At 39.5% G+C, this 24,752-nt stretch overlaps 1 protein-coding gene across 1 annotated transcript in view; it reads left to right on the forward strand.

The window, feature by feature from the left end:
- The first annotated feature begins 550 nt into the window (after nucleotides 1-550).
- The window catches only part of LOC126092709 (centrosomal protein of 104 kDa), a 466,825-nt gene continuing 442,623 nt past the window's right edge, over nucleotides 551-24,752 (forward strand). Inside the window, exon 1 of the mRNA XM_049908432.1 lies at nucleotides 551-902. Coding sequence (XP_049764389.1) covers nucleotides 863-902 — 40 coding nt within the window. The 5' untranslated portion in view covers nucleotides 551-862. The remainder of the gene's footprint in view (nucleotides 903-24,752) is intronic.

The raw sequence follows: 24,752 nt of genomic DNA on the forward strand, positions 1-24,752 counted from the left end.
AAACTCCGCGTGCTAGCCGCCGATTGGTTATCATTTTGCCGTAGACACATTAAGGTATATTTTCGTAGAATGATTATGTGGCAAATCTAGAAGTCCCCTACTTGCTCCGATCCTGCTATTGTTTCTTTGCACCTTTTATAATGCATAATCCGTGAACAGCGTCATGTATCTTCTGACATTATCTATTAGGCCTGTCAGTGAGAACACGACAAAAAACAGTTTTCGAGTGCCAGTTTACGATATTTTCACCTTAGCTTCTTGTGTGTATACGGTAATGGTGGACGCCAAGCGCAACACTTTCGTAGGGAAGCTCCCCAGAAAGCAGATGTGCAGGAAACGAGGAAGTCCATATGATTCAGAGGCTTTGCCGTTAGCGTGGGCGGGTGCGGGCAGGGAATTTGATCCGGTGTACAGGTTCCGCATCTCTGTGCGGAGAGGTGCGGCGCGGCGCGGCGCAGAGCACGGCGTCGGCGTCGTATTGATCGCGCGTGGCCGCGGGGCTCGCCGGCATTACGGCAACTTGCCACTCGCCACTCGCCCGCCTCGCTAAACGGCGGCAGGCTTTTAACCGGAACAGCCGCGTCGCGGGCACGCTCCCCACAGAACACTCGCGCGGTCGCTTTCGTGGCCTGCCCAGTTCTCTTCCGCGTCCGGATCGCGGATTGTAAACGGCCGCGTTTACGTGCCTCGCGCATAGCTGCCGCTCTGCCCCTGTGAGTTAGGTGACCAAAATGGCAAATGTGTTACACAGGGCTGCAGAGATGTCAGGGGAACTATCGTGATCCACGCTGCAAGGAGCGCACTGTGGCGCGTCGGAGACACGCCTACCATTGCTCTTCTGATTCTGCACAGACGCCGCACAATGCCACACAAGATCGGCTTCACTGTCATTTATGCCACCGGTGAGTTTTCTATTGGCTCTATGTATATGTCTTTCAATTCGTAAAAATACACGCGATTTTATGATCAATGCAGAGGAGAATATCAGCTAAAAAGAAATTTTTTTTTTTGAGAAATCACTGTAAGTACAAACGCATAAGGAATAATGGTAAATAAAGTTAATGATACGTAACAAATTAGTGAATGGCCTTTATCGCATTGTCTGCAGAGTTCTTACAATTCTGATTATTTACTACTGAAAATTAAATCAGCGAAAGTCTGCTATTAATTATAAAGGACAGCTGATCGCCAAGAAGCTATCTCATGATTATTTATTTAAGACTAATTTCGATAATACAGCAAGATCCGGGTTACTGAAGAGTGGATTATCCGATTTTGTGGATCTTTCTTGCATAATTCGGCGATTTTTGGCAAAACAGAAAACGAAGCCTGAAGTATTCATTTGTAGTTATAGGGGATATTTTCGTCCAGAATATACTGTTATACAAGGTGTCTCACAATTCATGTTACAAACTTATAGATGTTGTTGAGGGGACTTAGTAGATTAAGTTTTACAAAAGGACCCCCGACCGGAAATGTCATCCAACGATGCTACAGAGAGTATAAGTTATAGGTGCCGGTACCTGTAAATGTGTGTACATACTAGGTGATTCCATGATAATGTTACAAACTCTCCAGGATGATGGAGATGGATAAATGTACAAATTTCAAGTTAAGTATGCCTGTACTGCAAACGAATGAGTCGAAAGTTAGAAGCGAAAACCGTTGTGATACCTGTGTCAGTGGAATGCTTGTACTGGTACTATTATTGTTAAGACTGTAGGGTAGACAACTTCCAGAGCTGGTAGTGGTAGTAAGGACCAAAAAAAGAAAAACTTATATACTAAGCTTAAACTGTAAAATGCACAACTTAAGAAGAGCTGTGTTTCACAGTAGCGAAGATGAACAAGCACTCATAGCTCCTCTGGTGCGTATTTCAGAGCCCACGTTTACTGGATATTTTTTCCTTGTTTTGGTTCGTACTGCCACCTCTGAAAGTTGCCTACCACCCTAAAATATTTGCAATAACAGTACCAGAACTTGCATTCCTCTGTCTGTGGTGTCAGAACGGTTTCGCTTGTAACTTTCGACTCGTTCGTTTCCGGTACAGGGACCCTTACCTCAAACTGATACAGTTTTCCTTCTCCATGATCCTAGAAAGTTTGTACCATCATCATTGAATCACCCTGTATATACATACTCTTACAGGCGCCGCCACTTTTAACTCTGACGCTCTGTAACGACGTTGGGTGACGTTTCCGGTTATAGGTTCCTATGTAAAACCTGATCTACTAAGTCCTCTCTACTACCTCTAGAAGTTGTGAAACACCTTGTGACTCATGTTTTATTGGCGGAAAACGATGTGGGAACCAATCGCACCGTCAGACTTTTCTGAAATATGTCTCTGTTATTTCGCTTCTTATCTCCAGGTAAACGTGGTGGGTCTGACCTTGTAAAGCGTCCTCGACCGATTTTCTATCTACATCCAACTACATGACTATCTGCAATTCACACTTAAGTGTCTCGCAGAGGGTTCATCGAACCACTTTCACTTGGTTTTTCCACCTTTTCACTCTCAAGCAGCGCGCGGGAAAAACGAACGCTTAAACCCATCCGTGCGATCTCTGGGTTCTCTTCTTTTATTACGATGATCATTTCTCCCTGTGTAGATGGGTGTCAACTAAATATTTTCGCATTCAGAGGAGAATGCTTGGCTACTTCCCTAGAAGCTAAATGCTAGTAATTTTCAGCCCATTCTTTCAGGCAAGTACTGCGTTTCCAATACAGTGGTCTTTCAAATGTGACATGAAGCTTGTTTTGTAAATAAATAAATAACAGTTCGAGGTAAATACATGTTTATTTTGGATTGTCCGTGTTTTTCGGTTATCCATGCGCTCTCGGGGCCACACTGATCCAGATAATCGGGAGATGCCTTTTTTATCATCTTCCGGTTGACGTAATCAAGTCATACCGTCTTCCTAGGGTGAGACATCATATACGGTGGGCGTTAAGTGCTGTACGAAGATATTGTAAACATACTTATATAACTGGCATACTCTAAGAATACTAAGTTCGCTTGCTTCAAATTATTGTCAGAATATGCAGATTATACAGGCATATTTCCGTACTGAACTTTGTACTGTGTTTAATGCGTCACGGTATCGAAATTAGTCGCGAATAAATCAAATGTTACAACTTTTTGGCGTTCATCGCTCCTTTTTTAGAAGTGTTTTTTTGGAAGTTGTGGACCACGACGTACGCAGTGCTTACCACAGCTGATTATTCAGATTTTTCGGAAAGAGCAGTTCGTCTTCAGACAGGAGTATTCATTTTATTTCACTTATTTTACACTGTATTGACCATAAACTGCCGGAAGCTTCCAGCTCTGGTAAACGTCGCAAGGAGTGATGGCGGGCAACAGAAAGAGGTATTACGAAACAATGGATTGTTTTATTCCAGATCTTATGACAAGCGACAACAACTTTTTGCGCTTATTTTAACGTGAAGAATGCTTTTGCATGTTAACTGTGTTAAAAACATATGCCGTTCTTGAATGACATACCCGGAAATTCTTCACAGTGCACAGAATTATAAGCAAAAGCGGATATTTTTATCATTCTAATTTTGGAAAGACAATCGGTGCAGAGCAGTACGCCTCAGAGCGTCTAATAGTTCTTCCTTAATGTTTGAGACTTGTAGTAAATTTCATATAATTTGTTAGAAAGCCAGAAACTGCATTTGCAATTTGCAGAAAACAGCGAAAAGTTACAGAGGAAAATTGAAGCATACAGCTCATCGGTTGTCTTACAATATTGCATTTTATTTGCCAAAGTAGCTGTAGAAGAGAAGGTCCATTTTGAACTACATGCTCAGGACGTTTATTGCGATGGCTACCTGATGACAGCACAAAATTCTCATTCAGAAGCGATACACGTTTTCAACGTAAGTTACATGCAAAAGAATTTCTCACCTTAAAATGAGCGCTGTTACCACAACTGGAGCCGCTAGTTTATGCTACGACAGCTGGAACAAAACAATGCGTTGTTTTCCAATACGTGTCCTTACTGTTGCACGCCACATGTTCTCGACACGCTTTACGAAATAGGAAATTTGCTGTTTTTTTCTGTGGCCATAATGTAAACGTCCTCATGTGAAATGTGTAATCTTCTCTGAAGATGAACTTGAATGAATTTTTCTTTTCAAAACACCTGAAAAAATAATCATGTTTAGTATATCTTGTGCAGGTGGTGCTCCACAACATCCAACAATTTCATATGAGACTCGGGTGCTAGATTTTATACTCTGAAGCATTAAACACAGTGCAAACCTTTTGTGAACATACTTGCATCATTTGCTTTGATACGAAAGCACAATTTTGCTCGCCCTTCTCCGTTACATACTTTATACGTACTATTATTATACTGGGCCTACTCTACTATTATACACTATAGAACAGGGGTTTCCAAACCTTCCCTCTGACGGAACAGTTTGGGAGTCCTGGTACTTTGAGGGAACACTTTGTTAACTTTGAAGATTAATAAACTTCTAAAAAATGAGAAAAACTTGTTTTATTCAGTGATTACTTCAATTTTAAATAACAACTATAACACATAAATAATAACCAAATATTAAAAAAATAATTATCATCGTCAAATGTCGGAAAAAACGCCATGTTATTAGTAGTTTGGCCGCCGAACACCAGCGTTTCGCGAAACACAGTTTGGGAAAACCTGCTGTACATCTAGAGTTTTACATCTAGTGTATAAAATAGGAAAAACGTCAGAGAGGAACTACCTTGTAATGTCAGAGAAATTTTGACATATCAACGTTGTTAAGCGTATAGAATATAAAACCTTAGAGCCACCCACCAAGAACCACGACTGCACGGATTTTTTATCTTCGGGTTGACCATCCAGGGTCAGGTGAAAATTTCGGTTCTTCTTCTTTCTTTGTACTTTTCTTTTTCTTCTGTACTGCTTAATTTTCTACCCATGTTTCTTTTCCTTTTTTCAGTCCATGTTATTCACGATTTCCCATTATTTGCCTTGAAAGCTTTTTAAATTTAGTATTTCGTTCTTAAAAAGTTTTTTTACTGTTATTTCCTTTTCTTTGATGTTATTCCTTGTACTTAATTTCTTACTTTGTAATCAATGCTGTTGTAGATTTCGTTTCCTAGAAATACAGGAAGATTTATTTCGCAAGCACGTTCTCATTCATTTTGTAGAGGTGTCCAAAGAAATCTTTGGTTTTCCATTACTTCATTTATCTTCTCAGTTTTTTATTTCTGCCTCGTAAATGTGAAGTGACGTAAACAGTAGCCCTGGTAATAGCAGATGTTTGCACCGCTGCGTTCTCTCTTTTCTCTCTCTCGTCGACCTTTCCCTGGCCCTATGACACAGAAACACAATCATACGCAAGCACGCACGAGTGCGCGACACACACACACACACACACACACACACACATACACACACACACACACACTACAAAACACACGCACACACTCATTTACGCGAGGCCAATGTATACATCCACAACTGCATACGTAAACAGAGCTTGCCTGCAGCGCAACTAGAAATCAATGCGTAGAGCGTAGTCCGAATGCTGTTATTCTTTTTTCTACACTCAATCTGCCGCCTTAAATAATTTTTCAATGCATATCTGAGAATATTCAGGTTGTTGGGAATGATGTTCAAAAATGGTTCAAATGGCTCTGAGCACTATGGGACTTAACATCTATGGACATCAGTCCCCTAGAACTTAGAACTACTTAAACCTAACTAACCTAAGGACAGGGAATGATGTGCTATGGAGAAAAAGAGGACATACAGTGACACACAACCCGGGCTCGTGTTGCACATACAAATCCGTTTCTTTCGGATTTCTGGTATAAAATTATCAGCAGACATTTCTGAGTGTTCGGATCTCTCAGTCTCTGATGTTTGCTTGTGGAGAACATTCTATAGCTCTCTATTAACGTAGCTCCCATGCGAAACTGATTTGTCATTTTCGTTTAGTTGGTAGTTAGCAATGCATAATTGTAAAATAATGTTTTTTTCTTTTATTTCCTAAAGGGTAAACTAAATAGAGTTTTACAATTTGGAAATCTATCTTTCTTATTAAATACTATCAATGAAACAGTTGAGTGGCTTATCCAATAACAATATATCCATTTTCTAATGTCATCTTCACACATTTCTTTATTTCTTTACGTCGTTTCCTGGAACTTTCGTTAGTTCATGGATCCAGAAAAAACTGCACTATTGGAAAGAAAAGCGCAACACCAAGAAGGAGTTGTGCGTCATAAACGAACACTGTTAGGCGTGTTTCTACATCTCAGAGATGATGTCTATTCAGATTTAGCAAGACTTGCATAAAAATGGCGCTAGTAGCATCACTATGAGGATGCAAATCAGGTTTGCTTTAAATAGACGCTCTAAAGATCGAGGGGGTTAGTAACCTTTGAGACGGGACGTGACGAATGCCTTTAAGTCGACAAAGACGCCATTATCAGCACCTTACTGTGTTTTAACGACGTTGTGTAGTAGGGCTACGAGAGACGGGATGTTGCTTCTGCGATACTGCAGGAAGACTTGGCAGGAATGTAGCCACTGTATGTGATTGCAGGCAGCGATGGTCACGGGAATGTACGGTTGCAAGAAGACCGGGCCCCGGACGGCTAACGAGAGGGAAAACCCTCGTGTTGGACGTATGGCTCTGGCGCGTCATACTGCACTTGCAGCAGTAATTTCAGAAGACTTTAGCACCACAGGGACAAAAATAGCTGTTACTTATCGCCGGCCGCGCTGGTCTCGCGGTTCTAGGCGCTCAGTCCGGAACCGCGCGACTGCTACGGTCGCAGGTTCGAATCCTGCCTCGTGCATGGATGTGTGTGATGTCCTTAGGTTAGTTAGGTTTAAGTAGTTCTGAGTTCTAGGGGACTGATGAGCACAGATGTTAAGTCCCATAGTGCTCAGAGCCATTTGAACCATTTTTGTTACTTATCGGTTACTTCAAGGACGGCTCGCAGCCAGACGCCCTGTAGCGTGGATTCCACTGACCCAAAACTCCCGCCATTTTCGACTTCAGTGGTGCCAACTGAGAGCTCACTGGAGGGCAGGTTGGTGGTCTGTTGCGTATTCTGATGAACGATGATTATGCTTCGGTGCCCCTGACGGCCGTGTGTAGGTTAGAAGGAGGCCAGTTGGAAATCTGCGACGCTCCTGTCTGCATGCTACACACACCAGACCTACAACTGGAGTTATGCCTGGGGTGCGATTTCGTATGAAAGCAGGAGCGCTCTCGTGCCTATCCCAGGCACCGAGACTCCTAAACTGTACGTCGGTTTGGTGATTCGACCTGTTGTACTATCATTAACGAACAGCATTCCAGGGAGTGGTTTCCAGCAGGATAACGCTCGCTCACATATCGCTGTTGTAACCCAACATCTCCACGGCGTGTCGACATGTTGCCTTGGCCTGCTCCATCACTGGAGCATCCAACCGAGCATACATGGGACATCATAGGACGACAGCTTCTAATTCATCCTCAAACAGCATTAACCGTCCCCGTATTGACCGACCGTGTGCAGCAGGCATGGAACTCCATCCCACAAACTGACATCCGGCACTTGTATAACACAATGCATGCACCTTTCCATGCTCGCATTCAACATTCTGGTGGTTATTCCGGCTATTAACGTACCAGCATTTCACATTTGCAATGGCGTATCTCGTGCTTACATTAACCAGTGATCTTGCAGCTTTAATCACTTACATATGTTACCAAGACAAATGTATTCCCGAAATTTCATTACTCTACATTAATTATTTTTTGTTATAAACGACTGTGTGTTAAATAACGTGTTTATGGGAAGAATAAAAACTTTGTGTTCCAGTAATGTGCACTATGATTTGTTTCGTCTCGAGATGTGTTGCAGAAATGGCGGCAGTTCATAGAATAATCGCGATGTAAGTGACGCTTTCGTGTGAGTCTGTTGGTTCTAGTTCGAATTTCTGCTGACACTGGAGACAGAAGTGATAGAAAAAAATCTCGGTTAATTACGACTAAACAAGGGACAAACAGGTTCTTGTATGCGACATGGTGTGTCTTGTGAGTACCAGTCGTAAAGGCAGGACTGCCAGTGAGAGTACATGACGTGAATGCCTTAGATATTACTATTGATTTATGGTGAAAGAAATGGTATATACGGAGAAAGTGATTAGCATAGTACAACACGCAATTCCTCATGTTCTGTTATGGCTTTAGGTTATCATCGCGTGAACATTTCCTACCAAATTGCGTTTATGCAAATGTGTTTCATTTCTGAATACCATACCTAATGACTGTTTACTTTATAAACTTATATAACTGACTAAAGCAGACTGTTATGATCTTCCAGCTGAAATCTAACAAGAATTGGCCTTATACTGTACTAGTATAAATATACCGAAGCGACAATACTTTCTCGGACAATATTATCTCACTTATGTGTTGTTCATACTTAGCAATCCAGAAAATAAAAATAAAAAAATGTGATTGGGTTTTACTTTATTCCCTGAAAACACACAGCATGTTCTAGTAAAATTTTTCCAGGTATCTTTGAACACTTTCGTCATCTGTGAAACTTTACCCACCGAGAGAAATAGCTGAAGCGGCTGGCTGCTAATCCGCGGCTATAAGTCCACGTTGACCAAAATCTGTGAAAAGACATTTCACTTGTACGTAAGTAACTATTATATGCTCTGGAGGCCATTTTTATTTTGTTTTTTACTTTATGTCATTTGGAGGGCGTGCAGAAGTTGCAGCATTGAACATTTGTGTTTGTAAATACTAATTGGATTTAGTGATACGTTTTGATAGGGTAGGGGTGATTGGCTTTTCGTCGCTAAATAATGGTGGACTACTTTGCATACTATGCCATTTGAATAAATGCAATTAAAGATGCTCCTCAATTACGTCATCAGCGTTACAGAGGCTTTCAGATAGATCGTGATTTTCCAGAGGGCTATGTTATCTCTTTGAATTTCCTCTGCTCTTTGTAGCAGACTTCCTTGTATATTGTATGGACATCTCATTTGTTATTCTGCCTGATGCTTTCGTATCTTTATATGTCACAACTGGCATAGTTTTTGCCTTTACTTCTTTGCTTTCCTTTTGCTTGATTCATACAGGGCATCCTACCTAACTCAGGCATCTGCAAGAACTGCTGATTTTGGTATGACAAAAATTGAGTAAAAGAGAGATAATGTTTGGTTTTAAAAGCTCTATCTGCTTATGGTACCGAAAATAACTCAAATGATATATGCTAAAAAATTTACTGTTGCTGTTAGCAAGTCTCTTATTGAAACAACAATCACATCCTTCGCATAATGAAGAACGGATGTGAGATTCACATTTTCCGAGAACAGTGATACACTACAATCAAACAAGAGGCTTCATTGAGGAGAACAAGCAAGAAACCAAAGTGGAATGACGAAGAGTACGTGCTATCCAAAGTTTGCAACACGTCCCAGCCATGACGATGATGTTTACAATGATTTTGCAGTGACTCACCTGGATTCATGTCTTTTCGATTCTCTTGCCCAGTTAGACTGAGCTTACTACAGAAAGAGTTACATTTAGCTGGGTGTATTATAAGTTAGAACCAGTACTGTGCATTTTGAATTGTTGCTCAAATGGGCGAGATCGATGTGTACTTCGTCAGTAACGGAAACTTAGCTACAGAGCTCCTGAAGGTATATAGATTTGTAGCTGGAAGGCGTGGATGCAGCCTGCATCGTGTAGTGGTTAATAAAAAAAAAGAAATGAGAGAAGAAAAGAAAAAGAAAAGGTTGGCCATGGTGGGAAGAAATGGTGAATAAAAAGGGAGGAGGAGGGGGAGGAGATTAGTGTTTAACGTCCCGTCGACAACGAGGTCATTAGAGACGGAGCACAAGCTCGGGTGGGGGAAGGATGGGGAAGGAAATCGGCCGTGCCCTTTCAAAGGAACCATCCCGGCATTTGCCTGAAGCGATTTAGGGAAATCACGGAAAACCTAAATCAGGATGGCCGGAGACGAATAAAAAGGGGGGGTTTTAAAATCGTAAATGACCGTGAAAAAAGGAAAGAAAGAAATGCAAATCGGACTTCGTATTACAGAAAAGTTATCGGACTTCGTGATTCGGAAAGGCTATTGCTGGGGTGGTTCTTGTGGCGTTTCTGAGCAAAATTCAAACCAATTTCCACTACAAAAATTATTTGAAACAAGACAGAGAATAACAAAATGTAACTAACAGGGGGAAGTGGCGTAGATAAATCATCCTTTACCAGGTTAACTTGTCTTCTTTCGTGCGGCGTCCAGGTCTTCAAAAATCTCCTTCATTTCGGCGTGAAAAGTCTGCTCTGAAATCTTGCAATCGTCCAGGAATCACTAATTTATATCAATTAAAATCATCTTGATACTGTGTGCAATTTAATTTACTTTGCTACTTCCATCCTCCGAATTTCTTAACAACTTCCACAATATGCCTACACATTAAAATCGGATCAAGACTAGCTAAAAGTTTTTTTCTTTTTTTAACGTCTTCATCAGAGCACGTCTGCCTTAAGCTTCGGCTATCAAGAGACAATCGAAATGGATAGAAAAACAAAAAAGAGTTACAATTTTAGTATTTTCTCTGCCGTCGAGCGCTCATACCGCCGCGATGGCACAATTCATGTCTGAGGGAACGAGTGCAGCGCGGCGAAATTCAAAGTCCCGCTACATCGCCCCCTCGACTGTCACGCTAAAACATTTAGCGTGGCAGGCTAGCAAACCTAAAAGTCAATACATGTATATTTTTATTGGAAAGGCCACGTGCATCCACAGGGGATAATCTTTGCCATCACTTACTTTCTAAACCTATATACTAAATACAATTATTACAGTTTGGATCCCTATTACAAAATTAATATATATATATATATTTACATAGTGTGTGTTCGAGCAAGCTGCTCGCCAGTGCAGTTAATGTTGTGCGCTTCCAGCGTTGGTTTCCCAATAAATCTCTGGCTGCACGTAGTCTTTGCGCATGCGCAATAGCATCACTGAATTTCGCGTGCGGCAGTTTCAAAATCGCTGTGTTATGACAGTGTTGAACAGTATTCACTTTCACATAGCGTTCATTACAAGTTGTTATTCCAGCATAAATCGTGTGTTAAGTCCGGAGACACCATAAGATTGAACGTGTGCGTGATCTGAAGCAATGTCCATGTCTTCTGTTACGACACAACACTCCAGGTCCTTGTGCGTTTTATAACTATTGTTCCCGGGGCATATATGGTCGATGTGGCTTTTAGCCTCCACATCGCCTACGACAGGTGCTGAGTTTATTGTCTCCAAAGCATCTGAAGGCCGGCCAGGAACAACGGCGTCGATGTTCGCAAAGATAGGTTATCATCACGTTGTTTACATTCGCCAACAAACGTTCAATTGCAGTGTGAAAATCCTCATTATCGTCGAAGTAAATTGCAGTTTATATCGATTTACAAACAGTTATTTGGTTTATGCACCATAAGTTTCACAAATAACACAAAATTCGTCGTTTATAACGTTCACAGTTTAACACAGTTTGCAACACCTTTTTTGCCATATTTACATTTTAACAAAGTTCACTATGTCCCAGCATGTTTACATAGTTAATTATGAAAGCTTATATTTCGTGGTCACATTTCAAAATATGTTGACAATATGCAAAGTCTTAACACGTTTACAAATACATATACATTTACAAGAATATGCATGTGAAATATTTACACTAAAAAACAATTATACTAAGTCCCATTGGCTTTCTTTTATTGGGGTATTAATTTTTTTTTTATTCAGGTTTGGGCGTGCCAAGGGATATCAGACTTAATATATAAAGCACGGGCTTTCCTTCATTTACTATTTCTTTCTTTCTTTTGATTCCATATCTTGGCTAGTGGTTGACCAGGCTTGTAATGCCATCAATATTCATGTCTTTTTATTCATACCTGAAAGTTTACTGTCACACAATATATTCTTACATTCCATAAACAAACAATACCCAGCTGCAGGAGGTGGTAGGATAATGGAGAAAGAAAGAAAGTTAGACTGGAAGAAACTATTCACTACCTATAAACTACCAAATCCTACAGCTACTACATAAAAAGAGAACATAATACATTATAACATTTGCATCACCTTCAAGGGGTGTGTGAAAGGAGGTGCTTACCATTTACCAAATCATAGGTAAATGTAAGTGTCCTTACGTCAAGTCTGTGAAGTGTAACATCATGACAGATTCTCTGTTTGTGTTCTGACTGTTCATATGACTAAGTGTATTATACATTAACAAATCCTTGCATGAGTAAATCACATAGCTGGTCAGTACTTCCTCGATATCTCCACTTCTTGTGGATATTGTCTATACAAATGGAAAATATATCTCACAGAGATTGTCTCTCTCATAATGTGTATTATATAATAACATATCAAATTTCCTCTCAAGAGTTCAACCATGAACTTTCTTCTACTTTAGTGAAGGTTAAACATCATGTATGTGGTGTATATATATAATTTCTTTCTATAAAACATAAATAAAGAACATAGTATTATAATTGACAGTAAAATGTCTCTTTCTCAGTGTCCGTTGCTCGACGTCGGCTGCACGGGTGGTCACTGCTCCTTTGCACTTACCTTGCATAGCCTGAAAAGTCAAATGTTGTCTTCAACATAGATGTAATTTTGTCATCTGTTCGCTTAAGTGGAGGTGTTGTACGAGTCGCAAAACAGCCTTAATAACTCTCCTATCTTTTGCTTCCTCAGGGTTTTCTGTCATGTGTAAGTACAATAAAGGCTAACATGGCACTAAATTTCACTTTCATAAAAAAAAATTATACAGATGTATTCACATGAGGGCTGCGTAAAAACTATATTTCAACTTACGTTCCTTAAAATATCATTCTCCTGTCTGAACACGAACTATAAATGTTTTCTTCCACACAGTGGCTTAACAAAACTTAACGAAAGGTTACCAAGTTACACTTCTGAAATAAATTAAAGCTAATGTGTTTCCAAGTTACATTCTTACTACACTTCTTTCCACAGCTGTAATCATCATTATGTTCACACTGCTTTTCTTGCATTCGTTCATTTTCAAGGGCACTGAAAATAGATTCACATTTAACGACTTGTACTCACGTGTTCTAACTCATCACAAATGTTTTCTTTAAAACTGCAATTCTTATGTAATCTTAAAGATGTAGACTGTTTACTCACTTCTCTATGTAGCACAAATATTACCAAAACATTCGCATTCATTCCTTACTCACATATTCATCATTATATATATATATATATATATATATATATATATATATATATATATATATATATTCTTAACCATTAAACATATTCCTCATCAAACATTAATATATCACATACGTGGGGCAATTTGGCACTTCCATTCTCATAAAACTCCAATAATATTTTCCTCAAATAATCTCTTGTCTCCATCAACTACTTCACAGTAACTTACCTTCTTATATTAACTTAAATATTAACTCATTCATACTGATCATTCATTCTTACGTCCTCATTCATTCTGCTACACACCTACGTCATTACTGATCTCAATAGCTATTATCTCCTGTCATTAGAGTGCCTTGAAATAACTAACTAATTGTTGATTCACCTTATAATTTACAATTAACAACAAATGTAACCTACGTAGACCTCATTCCTATATGAATATCTTTTCTCATTCAGTAAGTGTACTCACCTGGGTTTACATTCTCTTCATAATTATGTGTACAAGTGTAACTGCAGTATATAATTTCCATAAATTAACGTTTGTGTTTTAGGCTGTATAACTTAATGTTCGTGTATTCAATACAAATATTTACGATCTCGTTTTCACAGCAGCTTGCTCATGTTCAAATTAGTTGTCATTATATTGTGTTGTTTTAGTGCACAAAGGGTTTCAAATGTCTGTGGGGATGCAGCCCCCTCGGCTTGTGAGATAACGGGTATTCTAGGGAGTAACAACCTGGGTGAGGTATGCTTGCTATTCTGAAAGGACCTGAATATAATAGCTGCCATTTTCTGTTCAGTTGTTTTAATTTTGTAGACTTGGGATATGAACGCAAAAGAACGAGGTCATAAACTTGATAGGTTTGTTAATTTCTGTTCTACTGTCATTTTGTCGTCGTACCTGAGGAAACAAACCGTCTCAGCCGTTGCGCTCTTACAACACCTCACGACCGAAGCACGAGCGCTTAGCTCGGTCGTCGACTGTTTTACGTCGTCTGCTGTGTTTGGCCGGGTTCATTGACCAGCTCCACTATGTTTACATTCCGGCGTCAGCTGATGGCGCGCCGCAATTGTTATTGCTACTTCGTGGTGGGGAGTGCATGACTGTACTGGGGAACGGCGGCGGATTACGTGGAGGATTATGATTTGTCATGCGTGAATGTTGGGTGTTCCACATATTCGGTCTATGATTGTTGGGATTGTTATTGTTTTGATGGTAATTATGTCTGTTATATGGCATGTTCTTGTCAAAGTAGCCCGGGTTGTACCGGTTATTCTCATGTCTCCCATTGCGGTTGTTGTTGTACTGTCTGTGATTTTCATTTTGTATGCGGTTGTTCCTACCGTCATACACGTTTCCATTTGAATATGTTTCGCGCGCAGGCATCATACTGTGTCGCGGCGCGGAGGGATGGTTCCACCAACCACCGTCACTACGGTTCCTTTGGGGTGGGTGCTGATTTTGGTTATTAATATGAGTAAAATTTGAATGGCGTGAATCGCCTCTGTAAACTACGTCCATTTGATCTAAGAAGTTTAAGAAAGTCTTAACGTCATTCTCCGGTACTCCTATTAATCTGTCTCGGTATGCAAAGGGTAAGTGGCTCTTTAGAGTGTCAATTATCGCTGACAAGTCGGCTGGTTTGGACCAGTACAGTGTCTTGTCTAGGTACCTCTCAAAGTATTGTCTTAATGTCTCTTTTTTAGGGTCATAGGTCTCGGGATTGCACACTTCTCTCCTTAGACTCTGTTGCTCTTTCTCGGACCAGAATTCGTCCAAGAAGGCTTGTTCGAACTTTTCAAACGTAAGACACCGCCGCTTCATAGCGGCACCCCACTTAGCTGCTCGTCCTCTCATGAGATTGGTGACGTATCTGATTTTATCGACTTCTGACCAACTACGTGGAAAAACACCGTCAAATGATCTAATAAACACAATAGGGTGGACTTTGTGCTTGTCCTCACTGGAAAATGTCTGGAAATACCCAGGCCTTACAAACGTGTCATCGGCCATGCCGGTTGGTATAGCACTATTGACGTGGTTTGTGTCACTTGCTACTCTAGGTGTCGTACCGTAATATTGCTCGTTTGGTGGAAAAGAAAGCGGCACATTGTAATTTTGACTTGAAATAGGTGATTCCACAATAGGTGTTATGTCTGTGTCATTAGCCATGGTTTTATCTGTTTTGTCGTTCCCTGACGATGCATTTGCACCAATCGCCAAACACGGCACAACATTGTCTCGTAATTTTGTCACTTCGTCTTCTATGTGTTTTGTCTCGTCTTTAACATGTGTCTTTGTTTTTGAAACTATGTCCTGTGTAATTGTTTCAAGTTTTTTGTCCAGATAGTCGTCACACAATTTACATTCATGTACAATTCTCTCGGCCATGTTGGTGTCGTTGTTTAGTGACGCGAGGTCCGCTCGGTCTTCTAATTTTTCTATCTTTTCTTTGAGGTGGGTTTGTTCAAGAACTACCATTGTGAGTTGTTGGGTAATATTTCCCACTTCTTCAGTCAGCTTTTCTTGGGTGGAGCTAGCTGAAGTGTGGGCCTGAGCTAACTCTTCCACACGGGTGTTCACTTCCTGCTGCCCATTAACTATTTGAGTTAACTGATTCTCCCATCGGGCGATATTGTTTTTTGTTTCATGTGTGAATGTAACCAAAGTTTCTTCCTGTTTAGTGACTCGGTCGGACAATGTCTCAAATCGCTGGCTGAGCTGTTGAGTGGTGTTATTTAGTTCTGTCATCTGTTTTGTCGTTCGCTCAAAATTTTCGGTCATAGTACGGTTTAATACGTCAAATTTTTCGTCGCTTTTATCTAGCATTTGTTTAAAGTCCTGACCAAGTGCGTCCAGTTTTGTGTCAATTTTCTGACTAACGTCTCGTTTCATGTCTGCAAATAACTCTAATAGTCGATCCAGTTTGTCAGTTTCCTGTGTCCGATTGGTGTCACATTGCTGAATTTGTCTCATATTCGGTTCTGACATTGATGTTAACAATAGCGCTGACGGTCTAGTCTCGCGTCCATTCCACATTTCGTCATTTAAAGTCGCTATCTGTGTATTATCACAAATGTTGCGAGTTTGAGGCAAAATCATTGCATTGATCTGTGAACTCGTCCATGGAGGGAAACGCGGACTTTCTTGTTGGTTGAACAATGAATCTAGCTCACTTAACTCATCTGCCGAAACTATCTCTACCTTACCGCGTTCCATTTTAATAGGATGTATAATCGTAAGTCAAAAAGGGAATAATATAAGTCTGATTAATAAAGATTTGACTCAAATTTAGGTTGAAATATTTTCTCGTCAATGTAAATGATTGCTCTATTGCAACCAATGGTTGGGAAAGATGCAGCAGGGCGGACAAAATTTTTCGTAACAAATGACTGTTTGGCGGTCAAATTCACGATCTTCATATGCTACAACAATACTATAATTACCACAAACTACAATAGAGATAGATAATTTTGGAAAAATCTAGAAGAAAACTACAGGATGCGTGGAAAGGGAAAAATGGATTGAAAAATGGATTCTGCAGTTGGCTATTGAATGTTTGAATGAAACATAATTGTGTGACTCGCCATTAAATTTTCTGTCCTGCAGCGGCTGCTCAAACACTTCTGCGTAAATCGTATTCGTCAAAATATGGATTTTCTTAATACATCTCCATCGGATAATCACCAAAAGGTCTCAAAATAAGTTTTGCATCAATATATGCCATGAAAAGAAAACAGATTGAATTAATTACAAAAATTCTTTACAATATTGTTGTATAATCATTTGCTTAGGTACAATAAAGTTGGTGTTTTCGTTACCCTTTAAACTTCAAGATTTTTGGTTATTCTCTGTTGGGAAAAATATAAATTAAAGTTTCAAATTTGCTCAAAAACGACACATCCGAAAATTGCGTCCTGTCGCGAGAGCCAGTTGTAGTGGTTAATAAAAAAAAGAAATGTGAGAAGAAAAGAAAAAGAAAAGGTTGACCATGGTGGGAAGAAATGGTGAATAAAAAGGGGGTTTTAAAATCGTAACTGACCGTGAAAAAAGGAAAGAATGAAATGCAAATCGGACTTCGTATTACAGAAAAGTTATCGGACTTCGTGATTCGGAAAGGCTATTGCTGGGGTGGTTCTTGTGGCGTTTCTGAGCAAAAGTCAAACCAATTTCCACTACAAAAATTATTTGAAAAAAGACAGAGAATAACAAAATGTAACTGACAGGGGGAAGTGGCGTAGATAAATCATCCTTTACCAGGTTAACTTGTCCTCTTTCGTGCGGCGTCCAGGTCTTCAAAAATCTTCTTCATTTCGGCGTGAAAAGTCTGCTCCGAAATCTTGCAATCGTCCAGGAATCACTAATTTATATCAATTAAAATCATCTTGATACTGTATGCAATTTAATTTACTTTGCTACTTCCATCCTCCGAATTTCTTAACAACTTCCACAATATGTCTACACATTAAAATCAGATCAAGACTAGCTAATAAGTTTTTTTTAACGTCTTCATCAGATCACGTCTGCCTTAAGCTTCGGCTATCAAGAGACAATCGAAACGGATAGAAAAACAAAAAAGAGTTACAATTTTAGTATTTTCTCTGCCGTCGAGCGCTCATACCGCTGCGACGACACAATTCATGTCTGAGGGAACGAGTGCAGCGCGGCGAAATTCAAAGTCCCGCTACAATCGTCAATTACCGTTCTGAGAGTGTGATATTAGCGATGCGGACGATCCCGACTTCAGACTGGGGGAAATGCAAGTGTCGGTTGTCGAGATGTAGTAGACAGAAATGCCAAATAACAATTTCAGTAAGATGTAGATTCCCAAAATACTGTATGTGTTCAATGCAAGACTACTGGTAGAGAAATCAGATGAAACCTTCAAGAATGATTTTTTGGTTAATTTTCAATAACACAAAGATTTCACTTAAAGAAAACAAGCTGCTTGACTTTCTGTTTAACTAGGAAAATAGTAATGTAACAGTAAGTATACACGATAATTCAATCGTTTCTGTACCAAACACCAAAGTTTTTGACTGCTACCTGAAGGGGATAAACACACTACAATTTTAACAAGAAGATGCCTTATCTTGTGGTGCGCTTTTAATACTATCATCAGATTGCAACAGACAACGCCTTGTAATTACATAATAGTCAGCTACGGAATCACGTTATGGAAATTCAGTACACAGAACAGGAAGAACATTTTCAAGCTACGGAGAATGGAAATAAGGATAATAAAAAATAGCTATCAGGCTCACTCTAAGGATATATTTTAAAAGCTGAGGAATCTAACTGCAAGTTGTCAGTATGTCTACCAGTCCGCATACACATTAAGAAGAACTTCAGTTATTACTCAAAAACGGCAGCCTACATAACCATGGGACAGGATCCAGACTTAATCTACATTTACAGAGAAAAAAAGTAAACAGAATGCATCATTTTTGTATCGGGGAATAAGATGGTACAATATATTGCCCATATAGATTAAACACAACACAGAATCCATATATTTAAAATGTCCAATCAAGAAAATTTTTCAAATAGTACATTCTATACAGTTAGGGATTATTTAGATGATTCGAAGTAGAATAAGGAACACAAAACACCATTTTCTACCAGGGAATAAAACTATTCGATAAACTACCCAAGGAGATCGTAATAAATGACAGAAAGAATCCAGGTATTTAAAAAGTCCGTTGAAACCAATGACTAAGCAGTCAGGGATATGATGTACCGCCCTGTAGAATATTATCCGTCTTAGAAATTTGTATGAAATTAACGTACGTTAATAGTAAACAACTCCGTTATTACACAGTATAAAGTCAAATACAATGACTATCCCTGCAGAGTCTTATCCGTCCCGGCCACAATATCTTGTTCATGTCCGGGGGAAAAACAAGATGAAATTAATACGAAGGCAGAAATATTATTATCGTTTTTTTTACCAAAAGTATGTGTTCACTGTGTACAGTGTGGTGTACGCATGTAGTACGTGTCGTTTATGTTATACACAGAATAACAGCAATTTTTGAGACTATTCATTAAATTTATTAAGGTCTCGTGGCCACCTGTTGACAAACTATCTGTCTCGGGCTCTTCGGCCGACGTTTGTTTGATGAGTTTTCTAACGTTTCGCCAGCACGAAAAACACTGTACATAGCATGTAGATTACCTATTCCTCTTTAATAATAAGCTGTATGCAAGTATAAGTTGTTTTCTTATTTTCTACCTCTGACATAATTTTTTTTTGTAAAAGATTAGTTGCCAAGTTGTTTACTCGCCTGAAGTGTGTTGTTGGGTGGTTCGCTACGGAAATGTACATTTTCACATAGGTCAAGTAGGGGTGAGAGGGTGCCAGTGTTAGAAACAATGTCCCGTAATGTGGTCGAAGGGTTCATCTTCCTCTCGTAGAGCGAACATGAAACATGTTACCTTCTACGAAGCATTTCCTGTTGTGACTGGGGAAGGCTGTAATTATACGTTTCGGGAGCACACGTAAACATACGTTGGTACACCCTCAGGAGTATTCTGTTTTTGTAAACAGAGCACCATCTTTCAGCATCATTACAGAGAAGCCCGTTGCGCTTACCCAGATACGTTAAATAAGCAAGCGTCTGATGAGCGACGTACTTTCCAGTATTTCAATTTTCTATGTTACACGTCTGTGATAAGACAGCTGTTTCCTTTAATTCTGTAAATTTTGTCCGTTATTGTGTATATACGTATGTATTTGTCATTTGAATACAGAATGTAAGGTGTAGACAATGAGGGAGTGCGATACTTGATGTGCTTGTGTCCCAACAGTCCAGTTTCTTAGTACAAGTGCGGTGCTAGTGAGGCAGTACTAATGCTATTTATTGTGTGAGTGCGTTTACTTACAAGACTCTGAGAAAAGGCTACGTCAATTATGATATGCCCCCATAAATTGGACATTGTTGGAAAAGTGCTGGTGCACGAAAACTTATAGATGTTGATGTATGGTACCTTCCCCGAACAGTCATGACTTAAAAGAGGAAATAAACAGGCCGCCCAGAACGTAGGAAGAGTTACTCGTGTATCAAGTCAAACGTCTTTTTCTCAAATTTTTTTAAGGATACAGGGTACTTTTCCGACTCAATATTGTGTAAAAATCAACACCTATTTCTTTCAGGCACTGTTTATAATGTATATGTTTTACAGTTTTTTGTTGATATCAGATAATGCAGCACACTTTCTAAACAAATCAGAAGTATTTTGAATATTTTTGAAACTGCTTAGGGTTATTACAAAGAAAATGATGCAGTTTTTTTCCAAAATGTTTCCTAAATTGAGGTACCATTTAACCCAATGTTATACATTTGGAGGGGACCAAATTTTTACCAGATATGTATGACATGATGGCTGAGGTGCTAGACCTATTTAATTCCATCTATTATGTATATTACAAGGATAAAAAATATCACAGCTTACATTTTTTCCTAATAAAAATGTTATTTTTTCTATAATTTAGTTGATTCTGCAATACAGCTTAGGTCTACTACATAAGTATGGACTATTGCAAGTTACAGAAAAAAATTAGAGCAATGCTTTATAAACTTTAGGAAATATTTTTACCAGAATTCTGAAAAATACAACTTCCAGGAACTTGCGAATGAAGATATGAGTCCAATTAAACTGTCCCTCATAACATTCCTGAAGCATAGTCTTCATCCTGCAGCATTTCTTCATCTTCAAGCTTCATCTTGGCATTCCTTTTCGCACTTCTTGCTTCTTTGGTAACTTGAAGAGCGAATCTTTCAGCTTCATGCACCCGTTGTCTGTCACACGCAAGCAATTGATCTTCCATATTAGAGCGACATTTTATGCCTAAATTACTCAGGACTTCCAGCCTTCCTATCACTCCATCACTGAAACATATCACTGCATCTAGTACACCAACTTTTAATGTATTCAGTCCTACAAAAATATTCTTGGGTAATCTGTCCCATATGCAATAGTTGAAACTTTCATTTGTGTTCTGAGTGCCCCCCCCCCCCCCCCCCCCGCCCCCATGAAGACATTTACTAAGCAAAACAGGATCACTCAGGTCTCTAAAAATTGGTTTTATTTCATTCATAACAGGCTCAGGAAGAGAATGTTTATGATGGTATTTTTGACCACTTTCTTTTGATTTTTTGTAACCACATCAAGAATCTGCTCCTTTAGGGCAAAGTCCGTGAACAGGGTGGTCATCTGTGGACAACTTATGGAAGTAGGTGGCCCATGCAGCTTTTCTAATGCTGTAACATCATTCAGAAGTGCACTTCGTCTAATGACCAATCCATAATAACTCCGAAGAAGGTCTATTTCAGTTTCTGTCAATCTGCCTCGGCCAGACAGAGATTTTCCATCAGATAGCAACTTTCCTTTCATTTCTCTTCATAGCTTCCTCAATCTAGCACCCATCCTCTTTTGCACATGTCCGCAACACCCCAGTTTTGTTACCAAAGTATTATCATAAACATTGAACTCATTAATTTTATTGAAAGCTTTAGAGTCCCCATCGCTTAGGTACTTCGTCTATCTAACGTTATAAACGGCCACCAATCTCTGAAATATTTGTAGAGCTCCATCACACTCCATACCTCCACTGTAACCGTCCTAATTCTTAGAACACTGATGTTCAATATATGCTTCAGTTTTACCATGGCAGGCGTGGCAGTACTTATATAAGCACTCAACATCAACAACTTTTCCATTCTCCACAGAAGTAGCACTTACAACACCATTCAAGGAACGATGTCCTCGACGTTTCCATGTCCCATCAAGTGCAACAAAAATGCCCCTGGTTCCACTAATATTTACAGTGTCTTCTACTGCACGTTTCATAGATGCTTTAGAAATAACCATCAAGGCACCTAAAAGTATTTTTATGTACTTGCTGAACCTACTGGGGGGCTGGGGGGAGAAGGAAGGTCCATCAAACCACAAAACGTTTGAGCAGCCTTTTCTCCTTTTCCTATTGCACGCATTGCATACACTAACTTCAAATTCACATCATATGAATTATGCACACTGTTCGAAGTCATTTCGAGGTAGATTTATTGCAGGATCTACACAGAAGAACTAATTTTGACGCTAAACCCTTCTTGCTACTTTGTTGTTCAGTTATTTCCAGACAGCGTACACCATCACATTTAAATTACATTTCGCCACTTCCTTTATCAAAGAAGATAAGACGACCACATCAACAACAGCAAATCAACTACAAACAGCGTCATTGTCAACACAAATTTGAATCACCAGGAGGTGTACCATATGGGAATTTCTTCCCTGAAGAACTGATACATACGTCACTTTCAACAGTGTGACTTGCTTTGTTTGTGAACTGACTACCACGGAATTTCCTTTTATTGAATTTCTAGATGCGTGGCATAGTTCGTATTTATTGCACACTAAAGGATATGTCTTCCACAAATATATGTAGCACTTGGGCAACAAACATTCAGTAATAAGTGAAGAAACTACTTCAGCGAAAAAAAGTAAATACTAGCAAAGATAATCATTTACAGACAATAGAAACCTGCACTGCTATCAACATATACAATGTATCATATGTATAATTACTGGAAACAGGAAGTTCACAGTTCTTTTCGAAATAATACTGGTTTCTGTAACAGAAATGAAGGGGGCTTGGTGACACACATGGCTGTAACTTTAAAATTTGGAATATATGTTATTTTTATTTGAAACCCTATAATTTATATATAAATGTAATCAGGAAAGACCATAGAATTTAGTAAAGTCATAAAAAATTTCGATTTTTCCACCATTTGTAAGTACCCTGTATCCCTAAAGGGGTGTTACATTCGTCGATTAAGCCTCATTACAGATTTTTCTGCGTGGTTTAAGCTTCACGGGTGAGGAAAGTATTAACGGAAACCTGGAAATACTTTAATAGAATTTGCCCTGGTCTACAGGGAGTAAAGTAAAACACAATGATTTTTTTTTTGTTATTATGATCTGTAAGTATGAACAGCGAATAAATGAGAAAGTATTGTCGCATGAGATTTAACATTATTACTTTGTTGCTCACCCAGTAAAAAGCCAGTCCATGAACGACTTCTATGAAAAGACCAAAACTGACTGTTTTAGGTCAAAAGTAGGAGCTAATAAAGTAACCGGTCTAAATGAATCGTATTCAGAAAGGATACGCAGGCACATACTCATAGTAGACAATGAAGAAAAGAGCCGCGTGACACGGGAACTACTCGCTTTTTCTGTAGATAACAGTGCTCTCAACATAAATGAATAATTACTTGTAAACGTTCGCATGTAGTATCGGGGTACTACCACTGCCTAACTGGTCAAATGTTCAAATGTGTGTGAATTCCTATGGGACCAAACTGCTGCAGTCATCGGTCCCTAGACTCACACGACACTGAAACTAACTTTTGTTAAAAACAACACATACACCGACGCCTGAAGGAGGACTCGAACTCCGCACTCCGCACGGCCACTCCGCGCGGCTCTAACTGCTCATCGTAGCTCGTGTTTATGGAGGGTGTCTTCTGGATATACCATGTCGCAATGAAGAACCAGGTTGGTTGTTATTTAGTAATAATTAACGGAAATTTTTCTGTCACTTCAGTCTCCAATGTCAGCGGAAATTCCAGACGAAAACCAACGCACAGGAAAGCGTAATCTGCAACGACATTATTCAATGATCTGCGACCATTTCTACAATATTTTGCGAGGTGAAACAAGTCATGATACACATTTCAGGAATAGAATGAAGTCATTCACCTTCCCCTGTATATATATTATTTAACAAAAACATTCATACACGGTTTAGGAAAATGTCTGTAAGACCTTTAGTGGTAGATTGCATACTCTGTAGGCTACTTATGGGAATCTTAGCCTGTATCGGTCAGGAAATGGATATCTTATGATTTTCCTTCGTGTATCATTTAGTGAAACCAGATAATGGCATCAAAATGGTAGTACGGAAATCCCTTTTAGTGTCAGCGCGCACCGATAAACTGAACAAATTCCATAACATTGTTGATGACTGTATTAAAAACAAACGAACGCCGCCCGAGCAGGACGTGCCATCCTCGGGCTTGAGGCGCCACCGGCTGTGGAGGAGCGCTTCCCGGCCGTCCTCAGTGTTCACTAATCCTCAGTCAAGTAGCTCCTCAATCGGCCTCACAAGGGCTGAGTGCAGCCAGCTTGCCAACAGCACTCACCAGATACGGACGGTGTCCAATCCAAGTCCTAGGCAAGCCCGACAGTGCTTGATCTGACGGGAATACGTGTTACCACTACATTCAAATCGATACTGTGGAACAGCCTGGCTGTGCTAGAATATTTAGGCAAAAGTATGTACGAAGTATTTAATATACAAATTTGTAACATTTTAACCTTGAGATTATGTATAGATGGAGGTAATTAACTGGATATAGCCAGAAGGGATAACACATTTAACGACCGAACTTTGACAGATCTGCAAATAGACTTCATCTTGTGGCGCAGGAAACGATAGGGGGTGGA

This window comes from Schistocerca cancellata, chromosome 7, assembly GCF_023864275.1.
Source record: "Schistocerca cancellata isolate TAMUIC-IGC-003103 chromosome 7, iqSchCanc2.1, whole genome shotgun sequence".
Classification (NCBI taxonomy): domain Eukaryota; kingdom Metazoa; phylum Arthropoda; class Insecta; order Orthoptera; family Acrididae; genus Schistocerca; species Schistocerca cancellata.